At 36.0% G+C, this 24,676-nt stretch overlaps 1 protein-coding gene across 3 annotated transcripts in view; it reads left to right on the top strand.

Moving 5' to 3' along the window:
- Positions 1-24,421, top strand: part of Tgt (tRNA-guanine transglycosylase) — a 90,876-nt gene extending 66,455 nt beyond the window's left edge. For 2 of the 3 annotated variants that reach the window (XM_067091351.1, XM_067091352.1), the window contains exons 10-11: positions 22,504-22,638; positions 24,283-24,421. In XM_067091351.1, the coding sequence (XP_066947452.1) occupies positions 22,504-22,629 (126 nt within the window). In that variant the 3' untranslated portion in view covers positions 22,630-22,638; positions 24,283-24,421. The remainder of the gene's footprint in view (positions 1-22,503; positions 22,639-24,282) is intronic. The other variant, XM_067091353.1, reaches the window with a different exon arrangement.
- The last annotated feature ends 255 nt before the right edge of the window (positions 24,422-24,676 follow it).

The following is a 24,676-nucleotide window of genomic DNA, read 5'->3' as shown; positions in this document are numbered from 1 at the left end:
TATATATATACACTGCATTTCCGTTTAAATTATGATTTATTTTATATTTTGTATTTTATAGATTTCGTATTTTCTTGGTATTTATATGACCGATTTGTTTGGTTTGCAATTTATTTTATTCAAAACTGTTTTGTGATCATTGTTGTCGTATTCAGGTTATGTAAGTATAAGGCTTTTAATATTTTTTTTGTTTATTTCATTATTGTTATCCATTACTTTTTTCGGTTTGATTAATAACAATAAAGATACCTTTCTTTAAAAAGTACCTCATTTTTATGCAAAATATCTCTAGCTGTGTTTCTGATATGAAAATATCCATGCTCTGCAGTGAAGCAATACCCTTCAGCTCTGGGGCTTCTGGGTTGATGGTACATATTGCTTTTATGTTCCAAGTGGGGAAATTTATTGCCTGCTCAGGCAATTGATGTATGAAGGTCGGGCGATACCGTACTGTTTGTTGCGGATCTGATTTACGAGTGGAATATCTTGTCAGGTGGCCAATATTTAGTTTGACAGAAACGCAGCTACTTTAGGGGTTGCGAGAGAGAGAGAGAGAGAGAGAGAGAGAGAGAGAGAGAGAGAGAGAGAGAGAGAGAGAGAGAGAGAGATTCTTTTAGATGGTTAGTTGCTGAATACTGTTGAAGATCTAGACATGGATTGCTGTTTAAGATTCACAGTTGTATACATAGCCCTTAGAAATGTTGTAGAGTTTGTAGCGTGATTACCTATAAAACTACTTTGAAAGGTCTAATATTCAACGAAAATGTATGGTCAGTTTAGGAGAAAGAACCAAATTTCGGCATCTGTCGAAGACATCCAGTGAATCAGGCGATACTTAAAAAAAAAAAAAAATCACAAGTTTGCTATATTCATATGTACTGAAAATAGTAATAATTTCTTCAGTGTACTTTCATAAGGCTAATTAGATCTTGAGCTGACCATCAAGATTTCAGAGAATGGACTAAAGGTGTCAGGTTCCAGATATTTTAAATTTTTGTCGCTCCTGTTGGTTCTCTTGTTGAAAGGGTAGTTATAAACAAAAATTGTGGAAACAGTATGCATTATTGACGGTTTGTTCATAAATTGCCGGACTGTACGCCCCAGAAATAGGTCATATGGTCAGCTGTGATCCCAGTGCTCTTGTCACGTTTGGTGAGGATCTATTCTAAATCAGCAGCAACAATTATAATGATATTAATTCTCATTATCGTCATTTTTGTCAAAACCTTGGTTGACATGATAGTTCTGGTCACCTTGTCCAGGCAGGATCCTCATGCTGTCCATAATATTTTAAGCAAATTTTCAGTTCCAGTGGTTTGATAGCTCTGGTTTTTTTTTATGCATTAATAGCCCTTACCAAACAGTAGAGAAAAATATATTAAGTGTAAGAACGTGAAAACTGGCAAAGGAGGATTTTTGCCAGGCATGTCTGCCACTCTGATGGTTTCAGGCATACTGATACTGAATGGATTAGTAGTCTCAGCAATGCCCTAATAAATATGTGAACATATTTCACTTATTTATTCGAAAAACTCCATGAATGAATATAATACAAAAGGATGATCGTCTAATAAACGTACTTTATGATATTCAGTAAAATAGTAAGTATTCTGAGGCGATAGTTGACTCTAGCTTTAATTATCAACGTCATTGATGCTGTGGAAAATGAGATAATACAACTATCTATGTGTCTAGATTAAACCAGCCTTGTGCTGGCACGGGCTCTTGCTCTTCTGCAACCGTAACTACACTGTGCAGATGATGCTACTCTGGTTGCAGTTATTTTCTCCCCAGAATGCATTTATTTTCCGGGAGTGTCTTGGCCTCTTGTTGTTAAGCGACCCCTTTCACTGGAAGCGTTGCCTGAGAGCATGCAAACTTTGCTTGGAACTCCGCCTGCGAGTCGTCAAGTTTAATTACGGCTGAGCTAGACTTCTGTTTTGAAATCATTTCATTGAAATTCTCTCTCTCTCTCTCTCTCTCTCTCTCTCTCTCTCTCTCTCTCTCTCTCTCTCTCTCTCTATCATACATTTTCTGTACAATTCTGAATTTATTTCGTTTATTGGGGAGATGAGATTGGAGCCGCTTAACGTGTAAAGTCTACTTTTCTTGAATGCGTCCATGAGATGTTACCATCAAATTTATATTTTACTATCTAATATAATGTACTGTTTATATTTAAAATTATTACTTAGGGAAAATTTTATGAGAAATTGTAGTGTTTACAAACAGTTTTGTACTCATTTTGAAACTGCATGGCGTATTGTAGTATTTGGAAACAAAATTTTTGATTATGTGTGTAGGAAACTAAAAAATGCCTTTAGCGTGGCTGAATTTTAAATCTGGTATAAAATCAAATAATTTATATTTTGGACGAAAAGAAAGAACGGTTCAATTCCAGGTAAACCAGTAATTTATTTTAGAAAGAGGGGGAGATTTCCGAGGGATTTAAGGCAAATTCTTGTCCTTTGATTATTTTGGTACTGGTTACAGTTACTGAAGGTATGGCTATATACCCCCATTCTGTGGACCTGTTTCTTTGTCAAATTTTCATGTCTAATTCTCAGATATCTCTTGTTTTTGATCGTGCAAAATATCACTCCTTCCTCATTTCTGGTGAAATCCGTGGGTATAATGTTATTTAGCATATGCTTTTTCCCTTCCCTTAATCAGTGATGTTCTTCAGTGTACCTTGTCCATTCATATGTTGGTGATTCTACATCTTCCATCTTCACAACCTTCTGTCACTTGCACTCAGTCTCTGATTACTCTTCTCCAATGTTAACTTTGATGTTGAGACCATTCTGAATAGTAATTTCAAGACAATTTCGTCCTAATTCTTCACTTACTCTCATCCTATATAAAATAGTACCTCTCACCTCTATCAGCTCTGAGTGATCAAGATGCCTCTGATAGTTTCACATTGTTCATGTTGCTAAATTTGCTTCCAGAAACGTAAGGTGTTCTCTTTCCATGTCAAATATTCTTTCCTTTATCATAGATACTAAAACTATATACTGGTTTATCGACTTTATTTGGAGTGTCGCTTTCCTCTGTATCGTTCTTGTTTCTTCTCAACGGGGCTGAATCAAAGGCAGTTAATTTCATCTGTGACCTCGCCTAATTTGTCTGCTGCGAGTCGTTTAATCTCTCTCTCACCGCTTTTTCTATAGGTACTATTTTGGCTGGTGTTATGGTGAGATGAAGGGGGGAAACCTTCCTCTTCCACAGACAGTTGTGTAGAATCCATTAAGTTGCCACATCCTATGTTTATTTGTGGAAAATGGCCATGCCTGGACAGGGTTACTGGAGTTTTCCATTTCTTGTAGTTCCCATTAGGCTTCAGGTAAACTGCATTTTATTGCCTGTTAATACTCTCGTTTTCCTTTACGCTGTCTTTCTTTCTACCAAGAAAAGCTGGCATTAGGAAAAAGCTTTATCATACATGTGGACATGGAAGTCAATTAGAAATGAATATATTTAATTTCTGTTCTTGAACATGATTTGCACAAAACTCAGTATAATTTCACTAACATGTTTTTATTAGTAAAATCTTACGAAACTTATGTTCGCAAATTACTGAAATTTGTTTTGTAATCAGTCAGAGTCAAGAGGCTGGTTTCGTCACCTTAAAGCAGAAGGCCTGGAATGTTTTTTTTTACTTCATTCTCACCGGACCTGCATTATTCTGGCTTTGGGCTCCTCTCTTTCGTCTGCAGATGAGAAATGCTACTTCTTTTTAGTTTCTAAAAGATTTTAGAGCTAGATTGTTGTGGTTTTTGTTTGAGGTGGGGATTATTTTTTTCCTTCGATAAGGAAAAATTTTTTTAGTACGTGATTTGACTTAGAGCAAATATCGAGGTTCGTTTGATGTAAATACTTCGTAATTAAAGTTTAGGAGATATCAATTTTTAATTTACCGTACTTCTTTTTGAGCGATGATCTATGTTCAATATTTTTAGACATGACCCATTTGTCTTTTACTCAAACTATATACGCAGTAGTGATACCTTACATGTTGTTCTTTAGGATCGAAAACATTCCGCATAATATATTAAATGTAACTGTGTCCGAAATATTTGTACTTTACCGATTTTTATTTTTGATCGAACTGGTCCACATACTTATACTTAAGATTGATACTATACTTCTCATACTCATGCTTTCCAACATATTATATTTCACATATTTACCACCCTTTTATCGAACTGTATTCCTCATATTTTTATTCGAAATTGAGCAATATTTTACCTGTTTATGCTTGAAATTGATCAATACCTGATTGTACTTGAAACTGTACTATTTTACCTGTTTGTACGTGAGATGGAACTATACTCCACATATTTTTATTTTGACTCGACTGTTAGGCGCGACCAGTATTCCACCTTATACCTAACCACTTTTCTTTGAGATAGAATCATGAATCCCATTGTTATACTTTACCAATTTCTTATTTAGATTGAATTGTATTCACACATTTATTTTGCTCCTTTTTCGATCGAACTACAAACCACGTATTAATACTTTACAAATTGTTCGATTACGTCAAACAATATTCCATTTATTTATAATATAAATTAAAGTATATTCGACGCAGTTACAATTGACCACTCTTCTGTTATATATAACTATAATCCTTGTATACTTTACTAATTTTATAGGTCGAACACGTTAAGACATATTTACACTTTACACTATTTTTCTTTTAGGATGAACTTTATTACACATATTTAGACTTCCACTTTGGTTTTGGTAGGAATATATTCTACAATATTTATAATTTTCCACTTTTGTTTTTGATAGAACTGTATTCTGCACTTTTAAACTTACTAGACTTCTGTTACATCGGAATGTCTTCTATATATATATATATATATATATATATATATATATATATATATATATATATATATATATATATGTATATGTATATATATATATATATATATATATATATATATATATATATATATATATATATATATATATATATATATATATATATATATATATATATATATATAAATATATATATATATATATATATATATATATATATATATATATGTATATGTATATGTATATATATATATATATATATATATATATATATATATATATATATATATATATATATATATAAATATATATATATATATATATATATATATATATATGTATATATATATATATATATATATATATATATATATATATATATATATATATATATTATTTCTGCTTTATAAATTTTTTCTGTTAGATCGAACTTTATTCTACACGTTTCTACTTGACCATTTCTTCAAGATTGAATGATTATACTTTACCGTTTTTTAAAACTGAACTATAAACCATTTATTTACATTTCACCACGACGGTCGTAAACCGACATGTGCGTAAGAGCAATGAAGAACAGCGACCATGATCTTGACAGACCGCGTCGCATTATTTTCTAACATTCTTATTTGTCGTGCGTCAACCGCGCTTTCCCACCACCTCACATAATTTCCACAAACTTATGGAGTCGTTAGGAAGTTCAGCTCCTCAGCTTTAAATCACATTTTCATTCGTAACTCGAGAGAGAGAGAGAGTTTTAACCCCCAGCCATGAATGCCTTTCCATAATTTAAAAAGTTTCTCGCCGGAACAAGATTTTCTGACGAAATTGGGGTTACTGTTCCCGTGGTAGTATGGGATGCGGTGTCTTCGTTTTGCTCGTTTGTATAATATATATATATATATATATATATATATATATATATATATATATATATATATATATATATATATATATATATGTATACATATATTCAGTATATATAAATGCATACATATATATATATATATATATATATATATATATATATATATATATATATATATATATATATATATATATATATATATATATATATATATATATATATATATATAGTAATAGAGGAAGTTAAAGGAGTGTTTAAAATAATTACATCTGTTGCATAAAGAATGTAAAAAGTGACCAGTAGATTCTACATCTACACATATATACATATATTTATACACTTATGTATACAATATACATATATATATATGTATACATACCGTGTGTATATACGTATGCATGTATGTATGTGTATATATATGTATATTATATACATAAATAGTATGTACAGATATTTTATATATATATATATATATATATATATATATATATATATATATATATATATATATATATATATATATATATATTATATATGTGTGTGTGTGTGTGTGTGTGTGTGTGTGTGTGTGTGTGTGTAGATATAGATTCTATTGGTCACTGTTTACCTTCTCGTGGTCGGGTCGGCAACGTGACCTCGTTCTGATTTCTCGGGGTGCGGGTTTGATTCCCGCTGGCGAACTTCAGAATTAATTTATATTTCCTGCATTGGGATCAAAGGCGTTGTAGCGACAAGTGTATCCAAAAAGTGTGAAGAATCCGAGAAGTTAAGAGGGCATTGTGGCTATTACAATTATATGTATATTTATGTATTTATACACACACATTCACTCACACACATACACACACACACACACACACACACACATATATATATATATATATATATATATATATATATATATATATATATATATATATATATATATGTGTGTGTGTGAGTGTGTGTGTGTGTGTGTTTGTGTTTGTGTGTGTTTGTATGTATAACTGAATCACGAAAATATGGAACGTGATGAATATATAAATAAAGTAATACCACGAAGGAAAATGAAACAATGGAGTGGTGCTAGGCCTTTCGACTTAATGTCCTTTACTTAACAGAGTCTGCTAAGTAAAAGACAGCAAGTCGAAAGGCCTAGCACCAATCCGTTGTTTCACTTTCCTTCGTGGTGCTGTCTTTATATATATATATATATATATATATATATATATATATATATATATATATATATATATATATATATATATTACACTTTAATAAAACAGATGTAATTCTTTTAACGACGTCCTTTAAATTTGCCTGCGATTGGGAACATTCAATTTAGCAAGGTGTCGATCTTTGATCTTTGCTTTTTTTTAGTTGAAAGTTCCTCTTACTTTCACTAGAAGACTGTAGCCTTTCTTTATGCTTTCTTATGCTCTTCTCAAATATTTTATTTTTGTTGATATATGTTTCATGTATTTTATTTTTCCTTAAGTACATTTCTCACCCTCAAAGAATTTAATTTCGGGATCTTGATTATGTATATTTTATCCCCGTAGGGGGGTAGTACAGTCAGGGCACCTCATGCAGTGCACTATAGGCTTTACTTAAGGTTCTTTGCAGCATCCCTTCGTCCCCTAGCTGCAACTCCTTTCATTCCTTTTACTGTACCTCCGTTCACATTCTGTTTCTTCCATCTTGCTTTCCACCCTCTACTAACAATTGATTCATAGTGCAACAGCGAGGTTTTCCTCCTGTTAACCTTTCAAATCTTCTTACTGTCAATTTTCGTTTCAGCATTGAATGACCTCACAGGTCCCAGGACTTGGCCTGTAGCCTAAATTCTGTATTCTGTTCTTTGTATATTTGTGGATTCATTGGATGCTGCGTTTTGCCATATTCCTTAATTTTCCTTTTTCAGTTTATGAGTAACATCTTTTCTAATTTGTTTCCATGCAGTTTTTCCCCTTCCGTTATTTTCATCTGGACCCCCCCTCTCTCTCTCTCTCTCTCTCTCTCTCTCTCTCTCTCTCTCTCTCTCTCTCTCTCTGCCTGGGTATTCCTAAACCTTAACCAAGTAAGCTTCTCAGTTTGCCTCTCAAAGGGGCGGAGTCGTTCTAGTATGCCTGCCTCGAAGTCTGCGAACAGCAGCCGCTGAACTTTAGAGTGACAAACCATCAAAGTCTTGTCGACCGACACACATCGCCAGAAGTCGGTCGGTCGACTTGGGCGATTTTGCCCCTCCGACCCTGACCGTCTTAGTAGGCCTACGCCTATGCTTACCGCTCGACGAGAGCAAATAACTGGGATAATGAACGTATGTTTTAGAATATTTTTACTTGAATGTTTCTAAAATGGATATATTTTATTTGTAACGAAGTTTAGCCATGTACTGATACATACGTACAATCATACGTACACACACACGCACACATACATATAAGAGGATGATTGTTCCGACACGTATACGGACGTATCCCTCCCTGAGTGTTTGGACGATCCATTACCCTGCTCCGCACTTTTGCCACTCTGGCCACATGTTCCCTAGACAGCCCCCCCACAATGGTCTGATGTTGGGGGTGGGAGAAACGTCCCACTCCCACACGGTCCCACACTCATCTGTTGCCCCCTATCTTTCCCATCTTGTTACTACGCTTCCCGGGACGGAGTGGTACGGCAGTTTTGGTCAACCTAGGGGTTCCAGGTAGTGTTAGGATTTTGTTTTTGTAAAGACGAGTCTAAAACAGCCGAGCGTAGCGAAGCGCAAGGAATACTCCAAATGTGAAAGGGTAAGTTCGTATGTTAGGAAAAATACAAATGTCTTTTTAATTTGGTATATTTTAATTACGATTGAAGATATAAATTTACGGCAACTGGAAAATAATTAATTGACACTTTTCCCCAGTAGGCCTAGTCTGCTGTTCATTATGTGTCGCAGCAAATTGCCAACAATTCGAAATGACTTAATGTTAGAGTTGAAAGCTTCCTTTTCTTCGTTGCATTTCCAGTAGACTTTTTTTTTTTTTTTTTTTAGCATGAATGGAATAATTTTCTCTTCTCCTAAAGTTATATATAAGAAAATTTGTCGAAGCCCAAATAATCATCTTTAATCTTGCTAAAGCCTAACTATTTCCGCATAAACTGTCTTGAAAACTATCTTTATCACATAAGGCATTCATTGTGGCATTCAAAACCAGTTGTTGGTTTGGGGCATTTTTTGAATGTTCGCATTTCGAGTAAGTTTATTCATAATATGATTGTACCTGACTGTATTTATAATTGCAATGTCAAGTAAATAGAAAATTCCTCTACTGATTCCCTTGCCATAATCATAATTCGCTCCACCTGGATCATTTTCCTTGTAGAGTTCAGTCCTTGTTAACAAAGTTAAGTATATCTCAGTTTAACCAGACCACTGAGCTGATTAACAGTTCTCCTAGAGAGGGCTGGCCCGAAGGATTAGATTTATTTTACGTGGCTAAGAACCAGTTGGTTACTAGCAACGGGACCTACAGCTTATTGTGGAATCCGAACCACATTATAGCGAGAAATGAATTTCTATCACCAGAAACAAATTCCTCTTATTCTTCATTGGCCGGTCGGATATTCGAACTCGCGGCCGACAGAGTGGTAGCTGAGAACGGAACCCGCTCGCCCAACGAGGAACAGTCCTTGTTAAAACTGATAAGCACGATTCATACTTCTTTTTTTCTGTCAACACCGTAACAACAATACCCTGACAACTAAACTGTCACCTGAAGACTATCATGACATTTTTCAATGTCGTTATCGGTGTTCTTGTGGTTTACTTTTTCGTTGTCAGTCATGTCATTCGAATTTATTTCGTCTAAATGATTTGGGATTGTTTTCGTCGTTAAATGGCAAAGACATTTTCATAATTGACATTTTTCTAATTTTCTTTTCTAATTTTCTAACTCAAATATTTGTCTAACTCAGTGGTTCTCAACTTTTTTGGCTAATGCCCCCTTTCACCATATGTCAGAATGTCATCCCCCCACCAAAAATGTCTGCCTCAAAGGTGCATTCCAAATAATATTGCATATATGATACTAAAAATCCTTGGTCACAATCCACCCCCAAAACTGAAATTCCCCCCTGGTTGAGAACCACTGGTCTAACTGATGTGTTGTAATTACCACCGGCAAGCTTGCGATATTAGCTAAACTTAGCTTCGAGATGGTCAGTCTGAAACTTTCCCGGAAAGAACGTATTTCGTGTGCAGTTCATCCTTGCAATATCTGTTTATTTTTAATAATGCATTAGTCGAGTGTTTTAGGGCAGTCATGGTTTCTTTTGTCAGTCCCCCCCCCCTCCAGCCAATCTTTCCCAACTTTCCAACCGATCGCATGTCAAAGGAGTACAGTATTCATTATTCAATCTGATCACCTTGTATGGTGATTTTACGTTAACGATTGACCACCAGATTGTGAAGATGTCTATAGAAGATGCCACATTACAATAATGAGCTATGTATTCTTCCTTGCCAAGCTTTCTATTACTTGTTCATTAAAAATTTCCAGTACCAAATTGACATTTTGTTTTTCAAATGTCGACGGTCTCAGAGCTTTAACACTCAGCATATACGACTGTTTCGGCAATAGATCAGCCTCAAACAAATACGGGTCCTCCAACAGAAAGCACATTTTCATCGAAACCGGATGGCTGCACTTTATAATTATTGTCTATAACAACGGAAATGACCCTGAAGCCAATTTTCTGAACCTAGTACAACTTCTGTTAAAATTTTGTGCAATGTTTAAGCTTTCATACATTTTACAGGAAGTATATGAACAACGTCACGGAATCGAGAGAAAACCGAGCTTACCATAAAAGCGATTGCAGTCTTTGCTGTTTCTTCACTATCGAATGCAGATCCTGTAACAATGGTCTTAAATGAATTTCGTCTATCATTAGTCTGATGTGTGTTCTGTAGAGATTCGAATTTGCCGCTTATGTATGCAATTTCCGGACTGAAGTTTTTTTTATATGAAAATGCGTTTAATCGTTGAAATGCTGGGTAGAATAGGCCATTTTCTATCACTAAGGAATCTGTGAGGAGACATGTATAACAGTGAAGAAGAAATGAATAGAACTGGGGAATACCTAGCGCTACTGAGGGTCATTAAGTGCAATTGGTCACAAGCAAATTTCAAGGGCAGTAAATACTCGAATGACTGGTCTTTTATAGGCGATAACATGACAAAACAAAAGTTATTATTGTAACTGGGCTTATAATGGTGTTACTTTGCCCGTCAAACTTTTGTAGTTCACTCAAAACTATTTCCAGAGTATTTGCTTCGTGGACATACGAAGGTATAACATAATCAACCAACTTTTGTACAGGGACACCATCGATATATGCTTGAATGGAAAAGTTAAGTATACCTTAGTTTAACCAGACCACTGAGCTGATTAACAGCTCTCCTAGGGCTGGCCCGAAGGATTAGACTTATTTTACGTGGCTAAGAACCAATTGGTTACCTAGCAACGGGACCTACAGCTTGTTGTGGAATCCGAACCACATTATACCGAGAAATGAATTTCTGTCACCAGAAATAAATTCCTCTAGTTCTTCATTGGCCGGCCGGAGAATCGAACGCAGGCCCAGCAAAGTGCTAGCCGAGAACGATATCGACCGGTCCAACGAGGAACGTATGCTTGAAAGGAGTTGTCATTATTCACTCTTACCAGTGTTACTCCGTGTGGGGTTAGTGCCGTCAGTGCACCTCACTGGGTAAATTGTAGGCATTACTAAAGGTTCTTTACAGCGTACCTTCAGCCCCTAGCTGCAACCTCTTTCATTCCTTTTACTGTACCTCCATTCATATTATTTTTCTTCCATCTTGCTATCCACCCTCTCCTAACAATTATTTCGTAGTGCAACTGCGAGGTTTTCCTCCTGTTACACCTTTCAAACCTCCTTGACTGTCAATTTCCTTTCCAGCGCCGAATGACCGCATAGGTCCCAGTGCTTGGCCTTCGTCCGAAACTCTTTATTCCATTCCATTCTTACCAGTATTACTTTTGTAGGATATTACTTTTTTAGGATATGGTGATAACGAAATATGGTTTACTAAGAGGCACTGCTCTTCGTGAATAATTTTCCAGTACTTATCAAGATTAAGTTTACTTGAGAGTTCCTGCAAGTCATTAAATCTCGTGTTTTTCTCGTAATTTTGAGCTTCTGAGATACTTTTCTCGAGTGCGCCTTAATTGAATTTTACTCTATTCGCTGCCTTTTAGACTGGGGCGATTCCCTTCGGTTCACAGTCGAAGAAGACAGGTAATTAGGGCAGTTAGGAAGGAAATAAGGTAAGGCGTTTTCCACAAATGTGACCTCTGCATTTGCACGGTAGTTTTTTTCCCCCGGTTTTTCCATCAATAACGGATATTTCCCGCACAATTTCTTCTGGGTGGAAGTGTCTTTCACAAAACCGAAAGAACATTCACTCATGATAGGCGAAAAGTTTGCAAATATACGTGCAGTTAGTGTTAGAAAATAAACGTGAAGTATGTCAGTGATTTCCGAAATGTATGCATATTGGTTTCTGTTCTACACACATACATACATACATACATACATACATACATACATACACACAATCACACGAACTGATTTTCTTGTTTTGAACTTACCCATGTACTCATGGCTGGAATGAAATCTTTCCTTTTGATAGCATGTAGCCACTGCTCTCGCCTCTCTGTTGCCTCTGGGAATTTAAAAAGTCACTTTTTCCGATGATGTATAATTTCCTTGGCAGTTGGGAACACAACACTTATATGGGATTGTCACAGATGGTTGGAACTTGTAGTTAACACACAAATTTATTTAATATTTACGCAAAAAATTGTAGATTATCGGCGTAACCTCACTCTTCAAGTTCTTGGAAGATACTGATTTGTTTTGCCTATAACCTACTTTACCTTGGTCTCCAGGTAGGAAAGTACCCGGGTATCCGTTAGTGGCCACCGAGAGATAAGGCCTGTTCGGCCGCTGTTACAAGCCAGGAAGAAGTTTGGCAACGTAGCTAATGACAGCCGAGTAGTTTTTCCCCGTCTGGTATTTTCATCTTGACTATCTGTTTTATAGTATTGCGTTACATGCATTTCTCTCTCTCTCTCTCTCTCTCTCTCTCTCTCTCTCTCTCTCTCTCTCTCTCTCTCTCTCTCTCTCTCTCTCTCGGTATTCCTATACCTTATCTAAGTAATCTTCTCAATTTACCTCTTGAAGGGACGAGGTCGTTCTATAAAAAGAAGGCCGATCTTTTATCTTTGGTATTTTGTAGTCGAAAGTACTGCTTACTTTCACTGGAAGCCTGCAGCTTTTCATTATACTTCCACGTGCTTTTTTAGAGTATTTTCATTATGTTGATATATGTTTCTTAGATTTTCTTTCATTTTTTTCAGTGCATTTTGCATCGTGAAAGTGGTATTATCGTAATTACATTTATAATTTTCCTTTTTCATTGTTTGAGTAAAATCTTTACAAGTGATTTTCATGTAGTTTTTCCGCTTCCGTTATTTTCAGCTTGATTGGTTTTTTATACAGAATTGTGTTACATATTCCCCCCCTCTCTCTCTCTCTCTCTCTCTCTCTCTCTCTCTCTCTCTCTGTATCAGTCTTGGTATTCCTGGACCTTAACCAAGTAAACTTCTCAATTTACTTCTTAAAGGAAGGGCGTTGTCCAAGTATGCTTGCCTCGAACTCGGGGAACAGCAGCCTCTCAACTTTTAATTACAAACCATCAAAGCCTTGTCGACCGACACACATCGCCAGAGGTCGAGAGGTCGGTCGACTCCGGCGATCTTGCTGTGGCCTCAGACCTCACAGCCTCCCTCCTCCCTCCTCCCCTCCCTCCCTCCCTCCCTCTCTCTCCTCCCACGCAGTTGTAGGAGGAGGAGCAAGAAGGTGTTGGATTCCTGAACGTGCCCTGTTTAATCTTTTTTTATTATGTTTTACTGCCAAGTTTCTTTCCGCTCTGCAGTGAATTGGCTTTGATATTTTTGTTGGCCAGTTGAGGCTGTGTTTGATTGAGGGTGTTCTCTCTCTCTCTCTCTCTCTCTCTCTCTCTCTCTCTCTCTCTCTCTCTCTCTCTCTCTCTCATATATACACACATTATATATACCTATATATGTATACAGTATATATGTGTGGCTATTTTTTATTTATTTATTTTTATTTATTATGCATTGTAACAGCCACAATGACAGCGTAACTTATCCACTTGGAGACATTTTCCGTTTCAAGTGGGCTTCAGATCACACTGATCCAGAGACTTAAGTCCCAGTTTGCCCAAATAACACATCCTTATCTGAGACCCAGTTTGACCAAATATCACACCTTATCTGAGACCCACATTATCTCAGACCAGTCATTTTCCATCTAGATATTACCTCAGGCACTGTTCCACCTTGGCCCGAACACGTCCCACCCCCTCCAGTTCTAGCTGCTTCTAGGTCCATGTGCTCCACAGACATCTGTTTCCTTTTAGTCTCTCCTTTCCTGGGTATTATGATCCTTCTGACACTTGTGCCCTTCTTGATCTCCCATTCCTTCCGCCCTGATACCTCCTTATCACTGATTTGACCCAGTTTTTTCGAAGTGTGTTTCTATGAGTGTCTTTTCCTACATCCTGTTGCTTTTTATCTGTTCTTTACGTGGTCTTGAAAGCTGTAATGTCTAGAAGGGCTCTTAGATCTGTAGTGAATATTTGTACATCGTACGTAACTTCATTTTAATATATATTTTTCTTTAATAATATAGCTAACTGTCTTTTTGGTGTACGAGCAATAACGGTGTGTAGAGCTTTCACAGTCGCCATTCGCTCTTTGAGATTACTCTTATTTCATTAAGGTCACCTTTGTGTAATATCGTTTGTTATTTGATTCTATGAGCATTTTAGGGCCAGAAGCACGTATAAGAACTCACTCCAAACCTGGGAGCTTTTGAGTAAGTGTGTTGGTTATTTTATCAGGGTTTTGGTTTGGTTTTCTGGATATCAGGTAAATGGGAAGGGCAAGTATGTTGCAGTTTGTTTTGTTCACTACATTGAACGTTTCTGCGCATGCTCTATGTTTGACCCGTGTTGAGGAGAAGTTCTGATTATTATCTCAGGTTTGGTCGTAAATATGACCTCTGCTAAGAGATTCTTTCGTAATAACTTGGTGTTATGTGTAAGAAATATGTAGACAGAGAGAGGAAAAAATGAAAGGGAAATGTTTTAAACCTGTCGAGTCGTCATTTCAGTGCGAGAATGAACTCGTTAGGAGAGACAAAGAGGGTTAGAAGGTCTGAAAAAAATCGTTAAATGTTTCAGTCATTTCTTGGCAACTCACTTTTGACTTAACACAGCTTAAGTGCTCACTATATTTGACTGTCGAGACATATAATCAATATTTTAGGATAGAAACAATATGTAAGTTACAGTTTACTGCCACATTCATCAAAAGCAGTGATGGTCTTTATTTTTGGGTAGAAGCCTCCAGCCGCTGGGAAAGTTTGGCATGTAACAGTCCCTTCCCCAGGCACCAATTACATTTTTTGCTCGCAGATAAGCCACCCTCTGTGTTGTTTTTGGACATCTATTCTCCCCTCCTGTAAGGTGAAAGGATCTGTTAAATTTTATACAGAATGATAATGATCGTGTGAATTTTTTATCCTCAGAGGAGGTTTAGCTAGTCTGTTCATTTTCGTTATTATATATCATCAGTTTGGAAAGGATCCATTCATATAACAGTCGTAAACCTCTTCCTATTGACGAATCAAGTCCCCACCATCAAAATGGCTCCATTATAGAGTCCTGAAACCCCTTTCTGTAAACCTATGATCATCATCGAGGTTTTTTTCGCTAAAATTGAAATGATGAAATGTGGCCAAAAAGTCCCGCGAAATATGATAAAAGAGGGAGAGGGGAAAATGGAGAAGAAATGCTATGAAGAGAAGAAAAAAAAAAGATGCAGCCCGAATGGGACCAGTGTTAAGAGGGGAAAGGAATAATAAGTGGAGGGAACGTAGAAAAGGGAAAAAGAGAAAAGGGAGCATATAAAGAGGGGAAAGGAGAAAAGAAGAGGGCACGCAGACATTTGAGAGTAGAAATGTGACGGAAATATGACGACATAAATATATCTCGAGTGCTTTGTTTTTGTCGTAAAGAAGTCTCGGGATAAATCTCTGCAGGGGAATGACTTTTCCTGTCCTTGTGGTAGCCGGCGGTTCTCCAGTACATATTTTGTTCTGCTTATTGTTGAATGGAAGATGGTTTGCTGGGTGGGTTGGTTCAGTTAATTACAGTGTGGGGAGACTCATTGTACGGGTTTGTGTTTAGAGGCATAATAGTTATAGAAATTATTTGATTTTGATATGAAACAAAATGTTGGTTGTAATGAATCTGCCGTCAGTTTAGACAGAGGAGTTATTGAAATATTTTCCTCTCCATATCTGTGTCATTCCTTCATGCTGATGTATAAGAAATTAACTTAAATATAGGAAATCAAAATAAATACGAATTAGAAAGCTTAAATTAGAAGAAGTGGATAGAAAGGTGGATCAAAATTAAAAAATAATGAAAAGATTGATAACGAAGGCAAAGAAAATATTTTAGGAAAATTCTAATCTGAAATTCTCTCAAACCGAAAAAAGTATAAAACGTCATGGAATGTTTATAGACGATGGAGATTACTACTTACCGTATGAGAAGGATTCTGTTTGGTCTTCGAACGTAATTACAGATTTACATTTTGCTTGAATATGTCGGAAGACGACCCCCATTTCACTATTGCACGCATTGTTCCAATGTGTTTCGTTTATTTAATGTTCAACCAGGTATACCCGCAAAGATTCCGCCCCCCCTTACGATATTGTATATATAAATATCAAATTATATCACCTGAGTGGGAGATGGATGTTGGGGGTTGGGGGGGGGGAATTCATGAAAGTAAACAAACACAGAGACGAGGGCATTGGTTCGCAATTTCGAGCACAAAGAACAAGCGCTCTTTTATTTCATATTAATCATCAAGAGGCCTAAAATTAGCCATCCAAGCTCCCTCCTGGCAAATTAATTAGATTAGGCTATTTTGCAAAAGGACCTTAATTATTCTTTTATGCTCTGGAATCCGAACTTTTTATTCCGCTGAAAATCGAGGACCCAGTTGGGATTTTAATTAAGAACCCACCTTTTGGATGCGAAATTGTTGTCTTTCATAATACACGGAATGTGTGTGTGTGTGTGTGAGAGAGAGAGAGAGAGAGAGAGAGAGAGAGAGAGAGAGAGAGAGAGAGAGAGAGAGAGAAACCGACTACAAATCCTTGCCGTAATGAAAGCGATAATTGTGGTAATAATTATAATTCTAATACTAGTAATAACAGTGGTATACTTGGCAATAACAAGAGGGTAATAACACTATCATGTTTTCGCAAAGGAAATTACGTTAATAACTTGTTTTCGTGGGGTGCTCTTATTGCTGATAGCTAGTGGCTTCTTTTTTATGTTTATATAATAATGATTTCCTCTGTCAGGAAGAATATGACGGCTTCTGTTGGTATGCATTTTTCATTAAACACTTCACAATTACACCATAAAGGAAAATGGTCGTAATTGGAAGTTCTATTGTTCAAATGTGCACAAGTCATGTGGAACAGACAAAATTTGATGAGCAATATGACAGTGTAATGTGATTACCAGTCTTCCCTATTAATGGTGGTGAGTTTCAATCAATCATCTGGTCCGCTGGTATGGTGGTTAACGTCGTGGCATGCCGCTCAGATGTCGCCGGTTCGCGTCCCCCCACCCCCAGGGCAATGAAAATTCACTGGGTCTGTATCATGATCAGTTACGGCTGGAGGGTGGTGTCTGCGGTGGGAGGTTGAAATCAGCGTTTTTTGGAAGCTTGAATTTCAAGTCAGAGTGGCACCTGTGTGCGTGTTCCATGTGAATAGGTTTCACCTACTGAAATATTAATAATAATAATAATGGAACTTCCCATACTCAAGTGTAGTAGTAATTCTCAGTGACTTTAATCCTTATTAGCTATCCATCTATCCATCTATCTATCTATTTGTCTATATATATATATATATATATATATATATATATAAATATATATATATATATATATATATATATATATATATATATATATATATATATATAATGTATAATATACAAACATACCTTTGTAACAGACTTCAGGGTTTGATGCAATGGGCAAATCTACCGTTATTCAATGGTCATGATTATGGTAATTTCAGAAATTAACCTTCCGTATTTAGTTTCATTTTTCATTCATCTACATTCTCTGTCTCTCTCTCTCTCTCTCTCTCTCTCTCTCTCTCTCTCTCTCTCTCTCTCTCTCTCTCTCTCTCTCTCCAACTGGTAGATTTAACGTTGATTTGTGATGCATACATGTTGCTAGGCTTGTTATTATATTGTCCTCTGTCTGCCTTTGTTATTAATCAGAGTTATGAATATGCTAATGCCTGATATTAGTCAAGGGATGAACTGTGCGCACAGTGTCGTCGGGGAGAGAGAGAGAGAGAGAGAGAGAGAGAGAGAGAGAGAGAGAGAGAGAGAGAGAGAGAGAGAGAGAGAGAGAGAGAGGTGCGTATATATTAGTTTTGTGACAGACATGAATATGCTAGAACTCGTACATGAGAGACCAGATATATCGCAGTAGTTTTGAATTTTTTTATGTGTTATTGAATGTTTTCCATTAATATTTATCACACGAGTGCTCTTCTCCAGAATATGAATTATTCTTTCGTATTTGCGAGCAAAAACTCGCTTTTCGGTGTCCTTGGTTTTCAGAATAATATTTAAAATGTCAGTGGTTTAGAGTCACTGAATTGGACTTTTCAAGGAAAAGTAGGTACTTCTGTTACTATTCAGTGGCATGATGTCTGTTTCTATTCAGTGGAGGCAACATGATGGTGTTGTGATCTGGTAAATAGGATTGAATTCTTCATCCTCTCCAGGTGTAAACTTTGACAACCGAAACCATATCCATGTTTCTATCAGGATCTTCATAGCGTATTGGTGTATGTAATGGGTAGCAGGATTATCTGCAAACATTTCTTAATTTGTAGTGCGATTAGTCTTGGAACACTGAATGGGGACTTAGAAATTTTATGTGATGACGTTGATTTGTTTTTAGTTTTCTGTAAATGAAAACTATTGAGATGGCTTTGTTTTTCCGTCCGCACTTTGTTTGTCGGGCCTCAGATCTTAAAAACTGGAGAGGCTAGAGGGCTGAAAATTGGTATGTTGATCATCCACTCGCCAATCTTCAAACATACCAAATTGCAGCCCTGTAGCCCCAGTAGTTTTTATTTTAAGGTTAAAGTTAGCCATGATCGTGCGTCTGGCACTGCAACAACATAGGCCACCACGGCCGACTGAAGTTTCATACTTTACTTGTTTTCTTTTGAAATGGTTGGTTGGACAACTTCTAGCTCGGTTTAAATGAACTTCTTTGGGAAAATTGATGATAAAGCTTCTCGAGAAACAAACAATTTTAGGACTGTGCTCAAGGGTGTATGACGGGGAGCCACATAGCAATGGTAGCTGTATACGCTCAGGTGTACTCTATTAATCCTGGTATGAGTTAACTAGATGCTTCTTGCGTGTTATTGACACATTCGCCCACAATTTTTTACCTGGGATGATATTTTGTGCCAGGTGCAACGTTCCTGTAATGCAAGTAATAAGTTTGATATATAAATTATACACACACACACATATATATATATATTTATGTATGTATGTATATACTATATATATATATATCTCTCATATATATATATATATATATATATATATATATATATATATATATATATATATATATATATATATATATGTGTGTGTATAATAAAATCATACGTTATTTTCCCGTAGAGTAGGTGGCGACAGACGATGTTACTGTAGCTTTCCAGGTATCGGCAAGTCTTGGAATGAAGCTGGTAGCCCCATGCCCTTTGTAACTGTGGTTGCGCTACCACAGTTGTCTAACAGGAGTGCACACACAGACGCATAAGTATATATATATACACGTATATTTATATATACATTGTATATAATGTATCTGTATGTAAACTAATGTTGAATATCTGTTCGTCGCATCCTTCTGCTCACAAGATTCGAGACTGACGCCAAAGTCTAAGGAAAGGAATAGAAACAGTACCTGTAACGTATTTCGTGATAAATATTTGGTCATTACTGGAAATGGGAGGAAGTGGTTTTCGCTGTTCTCAGCAGAAGTCTCTCGTGGCGATTCTTTTCTGGAAGGTTTTTGTTCCTTTTTACTTTGCTTCTTTCGAATCGTGTTTATAGATTTTATAGAGTAAAATGTAATTTTTTAAAGGTTAAAATGTGTTTATAACTGATGAATTGATTCAGTTTTATATTCCTTCATCTTTCTTTGTTTTTCGATTTTTCTTTGACAACTTTTAATTTTCAAGGTTTGTAAATAATTAAGTTTAATTGCCGTCCTTTTTTCCGCCCACTTTTTATTTTTGGAAAACGTATAATTTTGAATTGCAATTCGGAGATTTGTAAATAGTCGTTTTTAAATACCGTCGTTCTTTCCACCCAAGGTTTTCTGTAATAGGGTGCACAATTACCCTTCGGGAAATAACATTCAAAATTGCAGCGTTTGAATTTCTTAGTTGTTAGTCAGCTGCAATGTATCTAGTGCTTTTGAATGAGCGAAATTATTTTGAGTGAAATTGTTATGGAAGCTATGCATTCGAAGCACTAGTTTTGCGATATCTGCTTGTCTGACAAAATTTGCTTTGAATACTCCAACTACGAAAATGTAGGTTCGTATCCTAGAAAAAATACAAATTACTTTGAATTTGGTGTATTTATGAGTGAAATTTCTTATCAGGTAGCCAATATGTAGTCTGGCTTAGACAGTATCAGCTTTTTCATGTTATGAGGGAATAAGAGAGAGAGAGAGAGAGAGAGAGAGAGAGAGAGAGAGAGAGAGAGAGAGAGAGAGAGAGAGAGAGAGAGAGAGCTGATAATAGGACTAAGAAGAGAAATTTCTTTGAATTTCTACCTTCGGGGCATTTCTGTACCCAGTGAAATGTCTCAAATCTTAAATATAAAAAAGGAAAGTTGTGTATAAGATTACGTGTAGACGATATCGATGCTTTATAAACATTCAATTTAATTCATTTGTCGTTCTTTCCTGAAAGATGTAGGTGTGCACCAGTTTTTTTTCATACTATTTCAGAAAATATATGTGGTGGAAAAAGTTACATTTATGGTGAGACCGACGTTCCCGAATCATTAGATGACGTAAGAGTGAATTACTGCACGTAACGCTAAGAAGAGGAAGCATTTATGCGAATACGATAGTAGCATATAAGAATGATGCCATCAAAGGAAACTAAACTCATGTAGAGAATAAACCATCTCGGTAAAATGGACTCACTTTGATGGTAGATTAATTAGATCGTTTGTGTACTAATTACTGGTCATTAATATCAGCTTTTCTATTCCAAAACTTTCAACTATAGTTTTTGCTCACAAGGTCTCATTCTTTTTTTACAAGAATTTGTTACAGGATTAGAATGTCTATAGCCTTGTTGTATGCATCGGAAATGAAAATTGGAGAAATGAGATAGATAACCGTCTCATTTTTGTAGATGTGTCAAGAACTGGCCTACCTCAAGAAGGTCGACGAGGTGGGGTAAGGAAACTTTGAGTACCTGAATTTGTGCACTAGTTAATCCCTGGTATCCCTCAGGTGAAATAGCTTCTGTGTTGGTGTTGATGCCACTTTCTGTAAATGTCGTGTCTTTCAAATAGGAAAAGGTATCTACTGTAGGTTGGGACTGAAGTTCACAATCAAAATGAATGCAGAGAACTGTGGTGTTCACTGTTCAATAATGTTCTAACACGATCAGTTATGTTAACACCTTAAAGGTGGAACTATCAAAAGAACAGGAATCTGCCCATTAACTCCTCAGGTACACGGGTTGGGACTCTTAACTTTAGGAATGACTAAGGTGTTCTTTTTCTGAGTATTGGGATAAGAATTCTCTTATCCCGGTATCATTCTCTTTACAGGGAACTTGAAGATAAAGTTTTCAATTCATTGGTGTGTTCAAAATTTAGTAGAGAATGTGATTGTCATTTTTTTCAAAGATATGTTAGATCTTTCATCTTTCATATTGATTTTAAGTAGTGTTAGTAATATATATATATATATATATATATATATATATATATATATATATATATATATATATATATTGTATATATATACTGTATATCCTGTGTTTTAAAGGGATCTGTTTATGCAAATTTATTACATATACAAAAAAATTTTTGGCAAAAAGATTTTCTCTGGCGTCGACCTTTTTTGTGACACTAGTAACCACTAGTGAACTGAAGAGAACTGATGTGCTATTTCCGATTAAATGAATTATGAGTCTTCCAAATATCATAATTCATTACCCAAATCTAAGCCTTTCACAGTCAACCCTGATCGCAATATATTTTTCAAGTTTGTTGAAAATCTACTCAGCTTTTCAAGAGGTAACCCGTTCAGTCCTATCAATTATTGAGGAAGTATTCTTCGCAGTCATATGCAAACTGGTGCTTGTACTTCTTGGTACTGAGCGTACAGAAAGTATAAGCGAAGGGGAAACAAACTGTGCTTGTAACTTCTGCGATTCGTGAAGTTTAATTGCAACGGAACTCGACTAATGCTCTCTCTCTCTCTCTCTCTCTCTCTCTCTCTCTCTCTCTCTCTCTCTCTCTCTCTCTCTCTCTCTCTCTCTCAAGAACAGGAATCAGGCAGTAGATTCCCATAGCTCATTGGGACTAGCTTCGAAAATTACAAAGGCTTTCGAACACAGGCTTTCCTTTCCGAGTAACGGGATGAGCATGGGGGCCATTCTCTTTCCATGAAACTTGAAGGTAAATTTTTAAAATCCAGCTTTATATTTAAAATTTATTTTAAAATGTGGTCTTCATATATTTTTTTTCAGAGAATTGTAAGAGCTTTCATGTTTTAAGTCTATAACTAACATTGATTTAAATTAGCGCTGGATGTACATAGGAGTGAACATTCTTATACAGATTTTCAAATTAGATTTTCTGCAGGTCAAAAAAGTACTGATGTTCATTTTTTCAGGTGAAGGGAAAGACGAGTCTCCCAAATTTCATGAGCCATTTTCTAAAAGCCAGTCTTAACATCAGCCATAATAACATATCTTTCAAGTTTGGTGAAAGTCCACTCAGCTTTTGTAGGGGCAACGTGTTATGTCCAGTCATTTATTGATGAAGTATTCATTCTTTGTCTTTATTTGCAGACATTTGCTTTTACTTCTTGTTACTTTGCGTACAGAAAGCACAAGAGCACAAGGCAAGCAAACTTTGCTTGTTACTTCCTGCTATTCCTCAAGCTTAATTGCAACGGAACTCAACTAATGCTCCTCTCTCTCTCTCTCTCTCTCTCTCTCTCTCTCTCTCTCTCTCTCTCTCTCTCTCTCTCGAACGAACGAACGAACGAACGAACGAACGAACGAACGATAAATATTTTATTTTTCATGCAACATTGCTTTTTACATTTTTTATGAAATTAGAGTGCTGCTTGTCACCGCTGGAGGGATACATGACCGAGTTCGTGGAATGGCTCTGTCGGATTTTTTGTTTGATTGCATATCTCTTTTTTTTTCGCAAGTTTTCGCTTTAGGAAATATTATACTATATTCTTACAGATGTTAAAATAGTGGTCTGTTTGGTAAAGCAAGTTATATTTAGGATTGAATGGCAAAAAGGATATTTTTTTATTACATAAACTAGTAATTTACACAATTAGGAATAAGTATTTTCGACCAAATATTGCTTTCAGTTATGTTATATAGAGCACTGATTTTTATATATCAGGAAATTCATTTTAATAACGAAACAAACCATATTTTTAATCAGAAAACTACAATTTGCCCTATGGAGCTTTTTCCATAGTGGTGGCTGAAAAGTGAACAAAGAAAAGCTCTCTACCTGTGCATCGATATTATTATAATTATGAATATAACTGAAAAAGTCCAGTAGATGAAGGAAAAGGATTTATATAGTGTCACGCGCACAAACATCACTACCGTCTAATGTCACTTTTCAACCATTGAAAGTCAGTGGGGAATGAATCTTCTCATAGGTGTAATGGAAAGAGTCATTTTGGAGGAGGTTCTAGAAAACAAAAGCAAAGAGGAATGGAGCAGGGTGAGATTAAAACTGTTGGATAGTCACTGAAATTTGTTTAAAGCAGTCCGCACTTCATTGTAAATGTATGCGTTGGTACAAAGTTGTTTCCACAAAAGTGTCCTTTATCGGATTTCGCTGGCCCCTCATGGCTCTACTTTTTTCTTTCCAATACCTCAGCAGATTGTTTGGGGGCAGAGGTTGTTAAAACCAACTACTGTATGCGGCTTCGTTCTCATTCAAAAGTTGTACTTTCACGGGCAAACTTCTTTTTCTTACTTACAGCTTTAACATTTATTTTTTTTCATACTTTTTTCACATGAAATGAGACCTTCATTAATTTTTTTTTCTTCCTTTCAGAATTGATGAATGACCTTGGTTTCAGGCAAGAAAATCCAAAGGTGCTTCATCACGCCTCGCTGGAAGGTAAGACTACTATTGCTGTATAAAAGTATCAACCATATGTTTTACTGCACAATAAAACAAATTGGTTTCCATATTCCCAGACTTTTAATACAAACAGTTCATCGGTTTTTTTTTAACTCGTTTCAAACGAGAGTTTAACTCAATCGTTGTGTGTTTGCCATTTTCAAGATGGTGATTATTACTTTAATTTCTTCTTCGATACTTCGTTTTAATTCTCCATGTTCTGCACAAGTCATTCGGGGAGAACGTGACAGATTTGAAGTTATGTTGTTTCCTCGTTTCTTGTTGGAGAGAGAGAGAAAGAGAGAGAGAGCCGTAGTGTTGCTAT

The sequence above is a fragment of the Macrobrachium rosenbergii genome, chromosome 48 (assembly GCF_040412425.1).
Source record: "Macrobrachium rosenbergii isolate ZJJX-2024 chromosome 48, ASM4041242v1, whole genome shotgun sequence".
NCBI classification, from domain to species: Eukaryota; Metazoa; Arthropoda; class Malacostraca; order Decapoda; family Palaemonidae; genus Macrobrachium; species Macrobrachium rosenbergii.
Note: the sequence above shows the minus strand (reverse complement) of the source record. Positions and strands in the feature narration are given on the sequence as shown.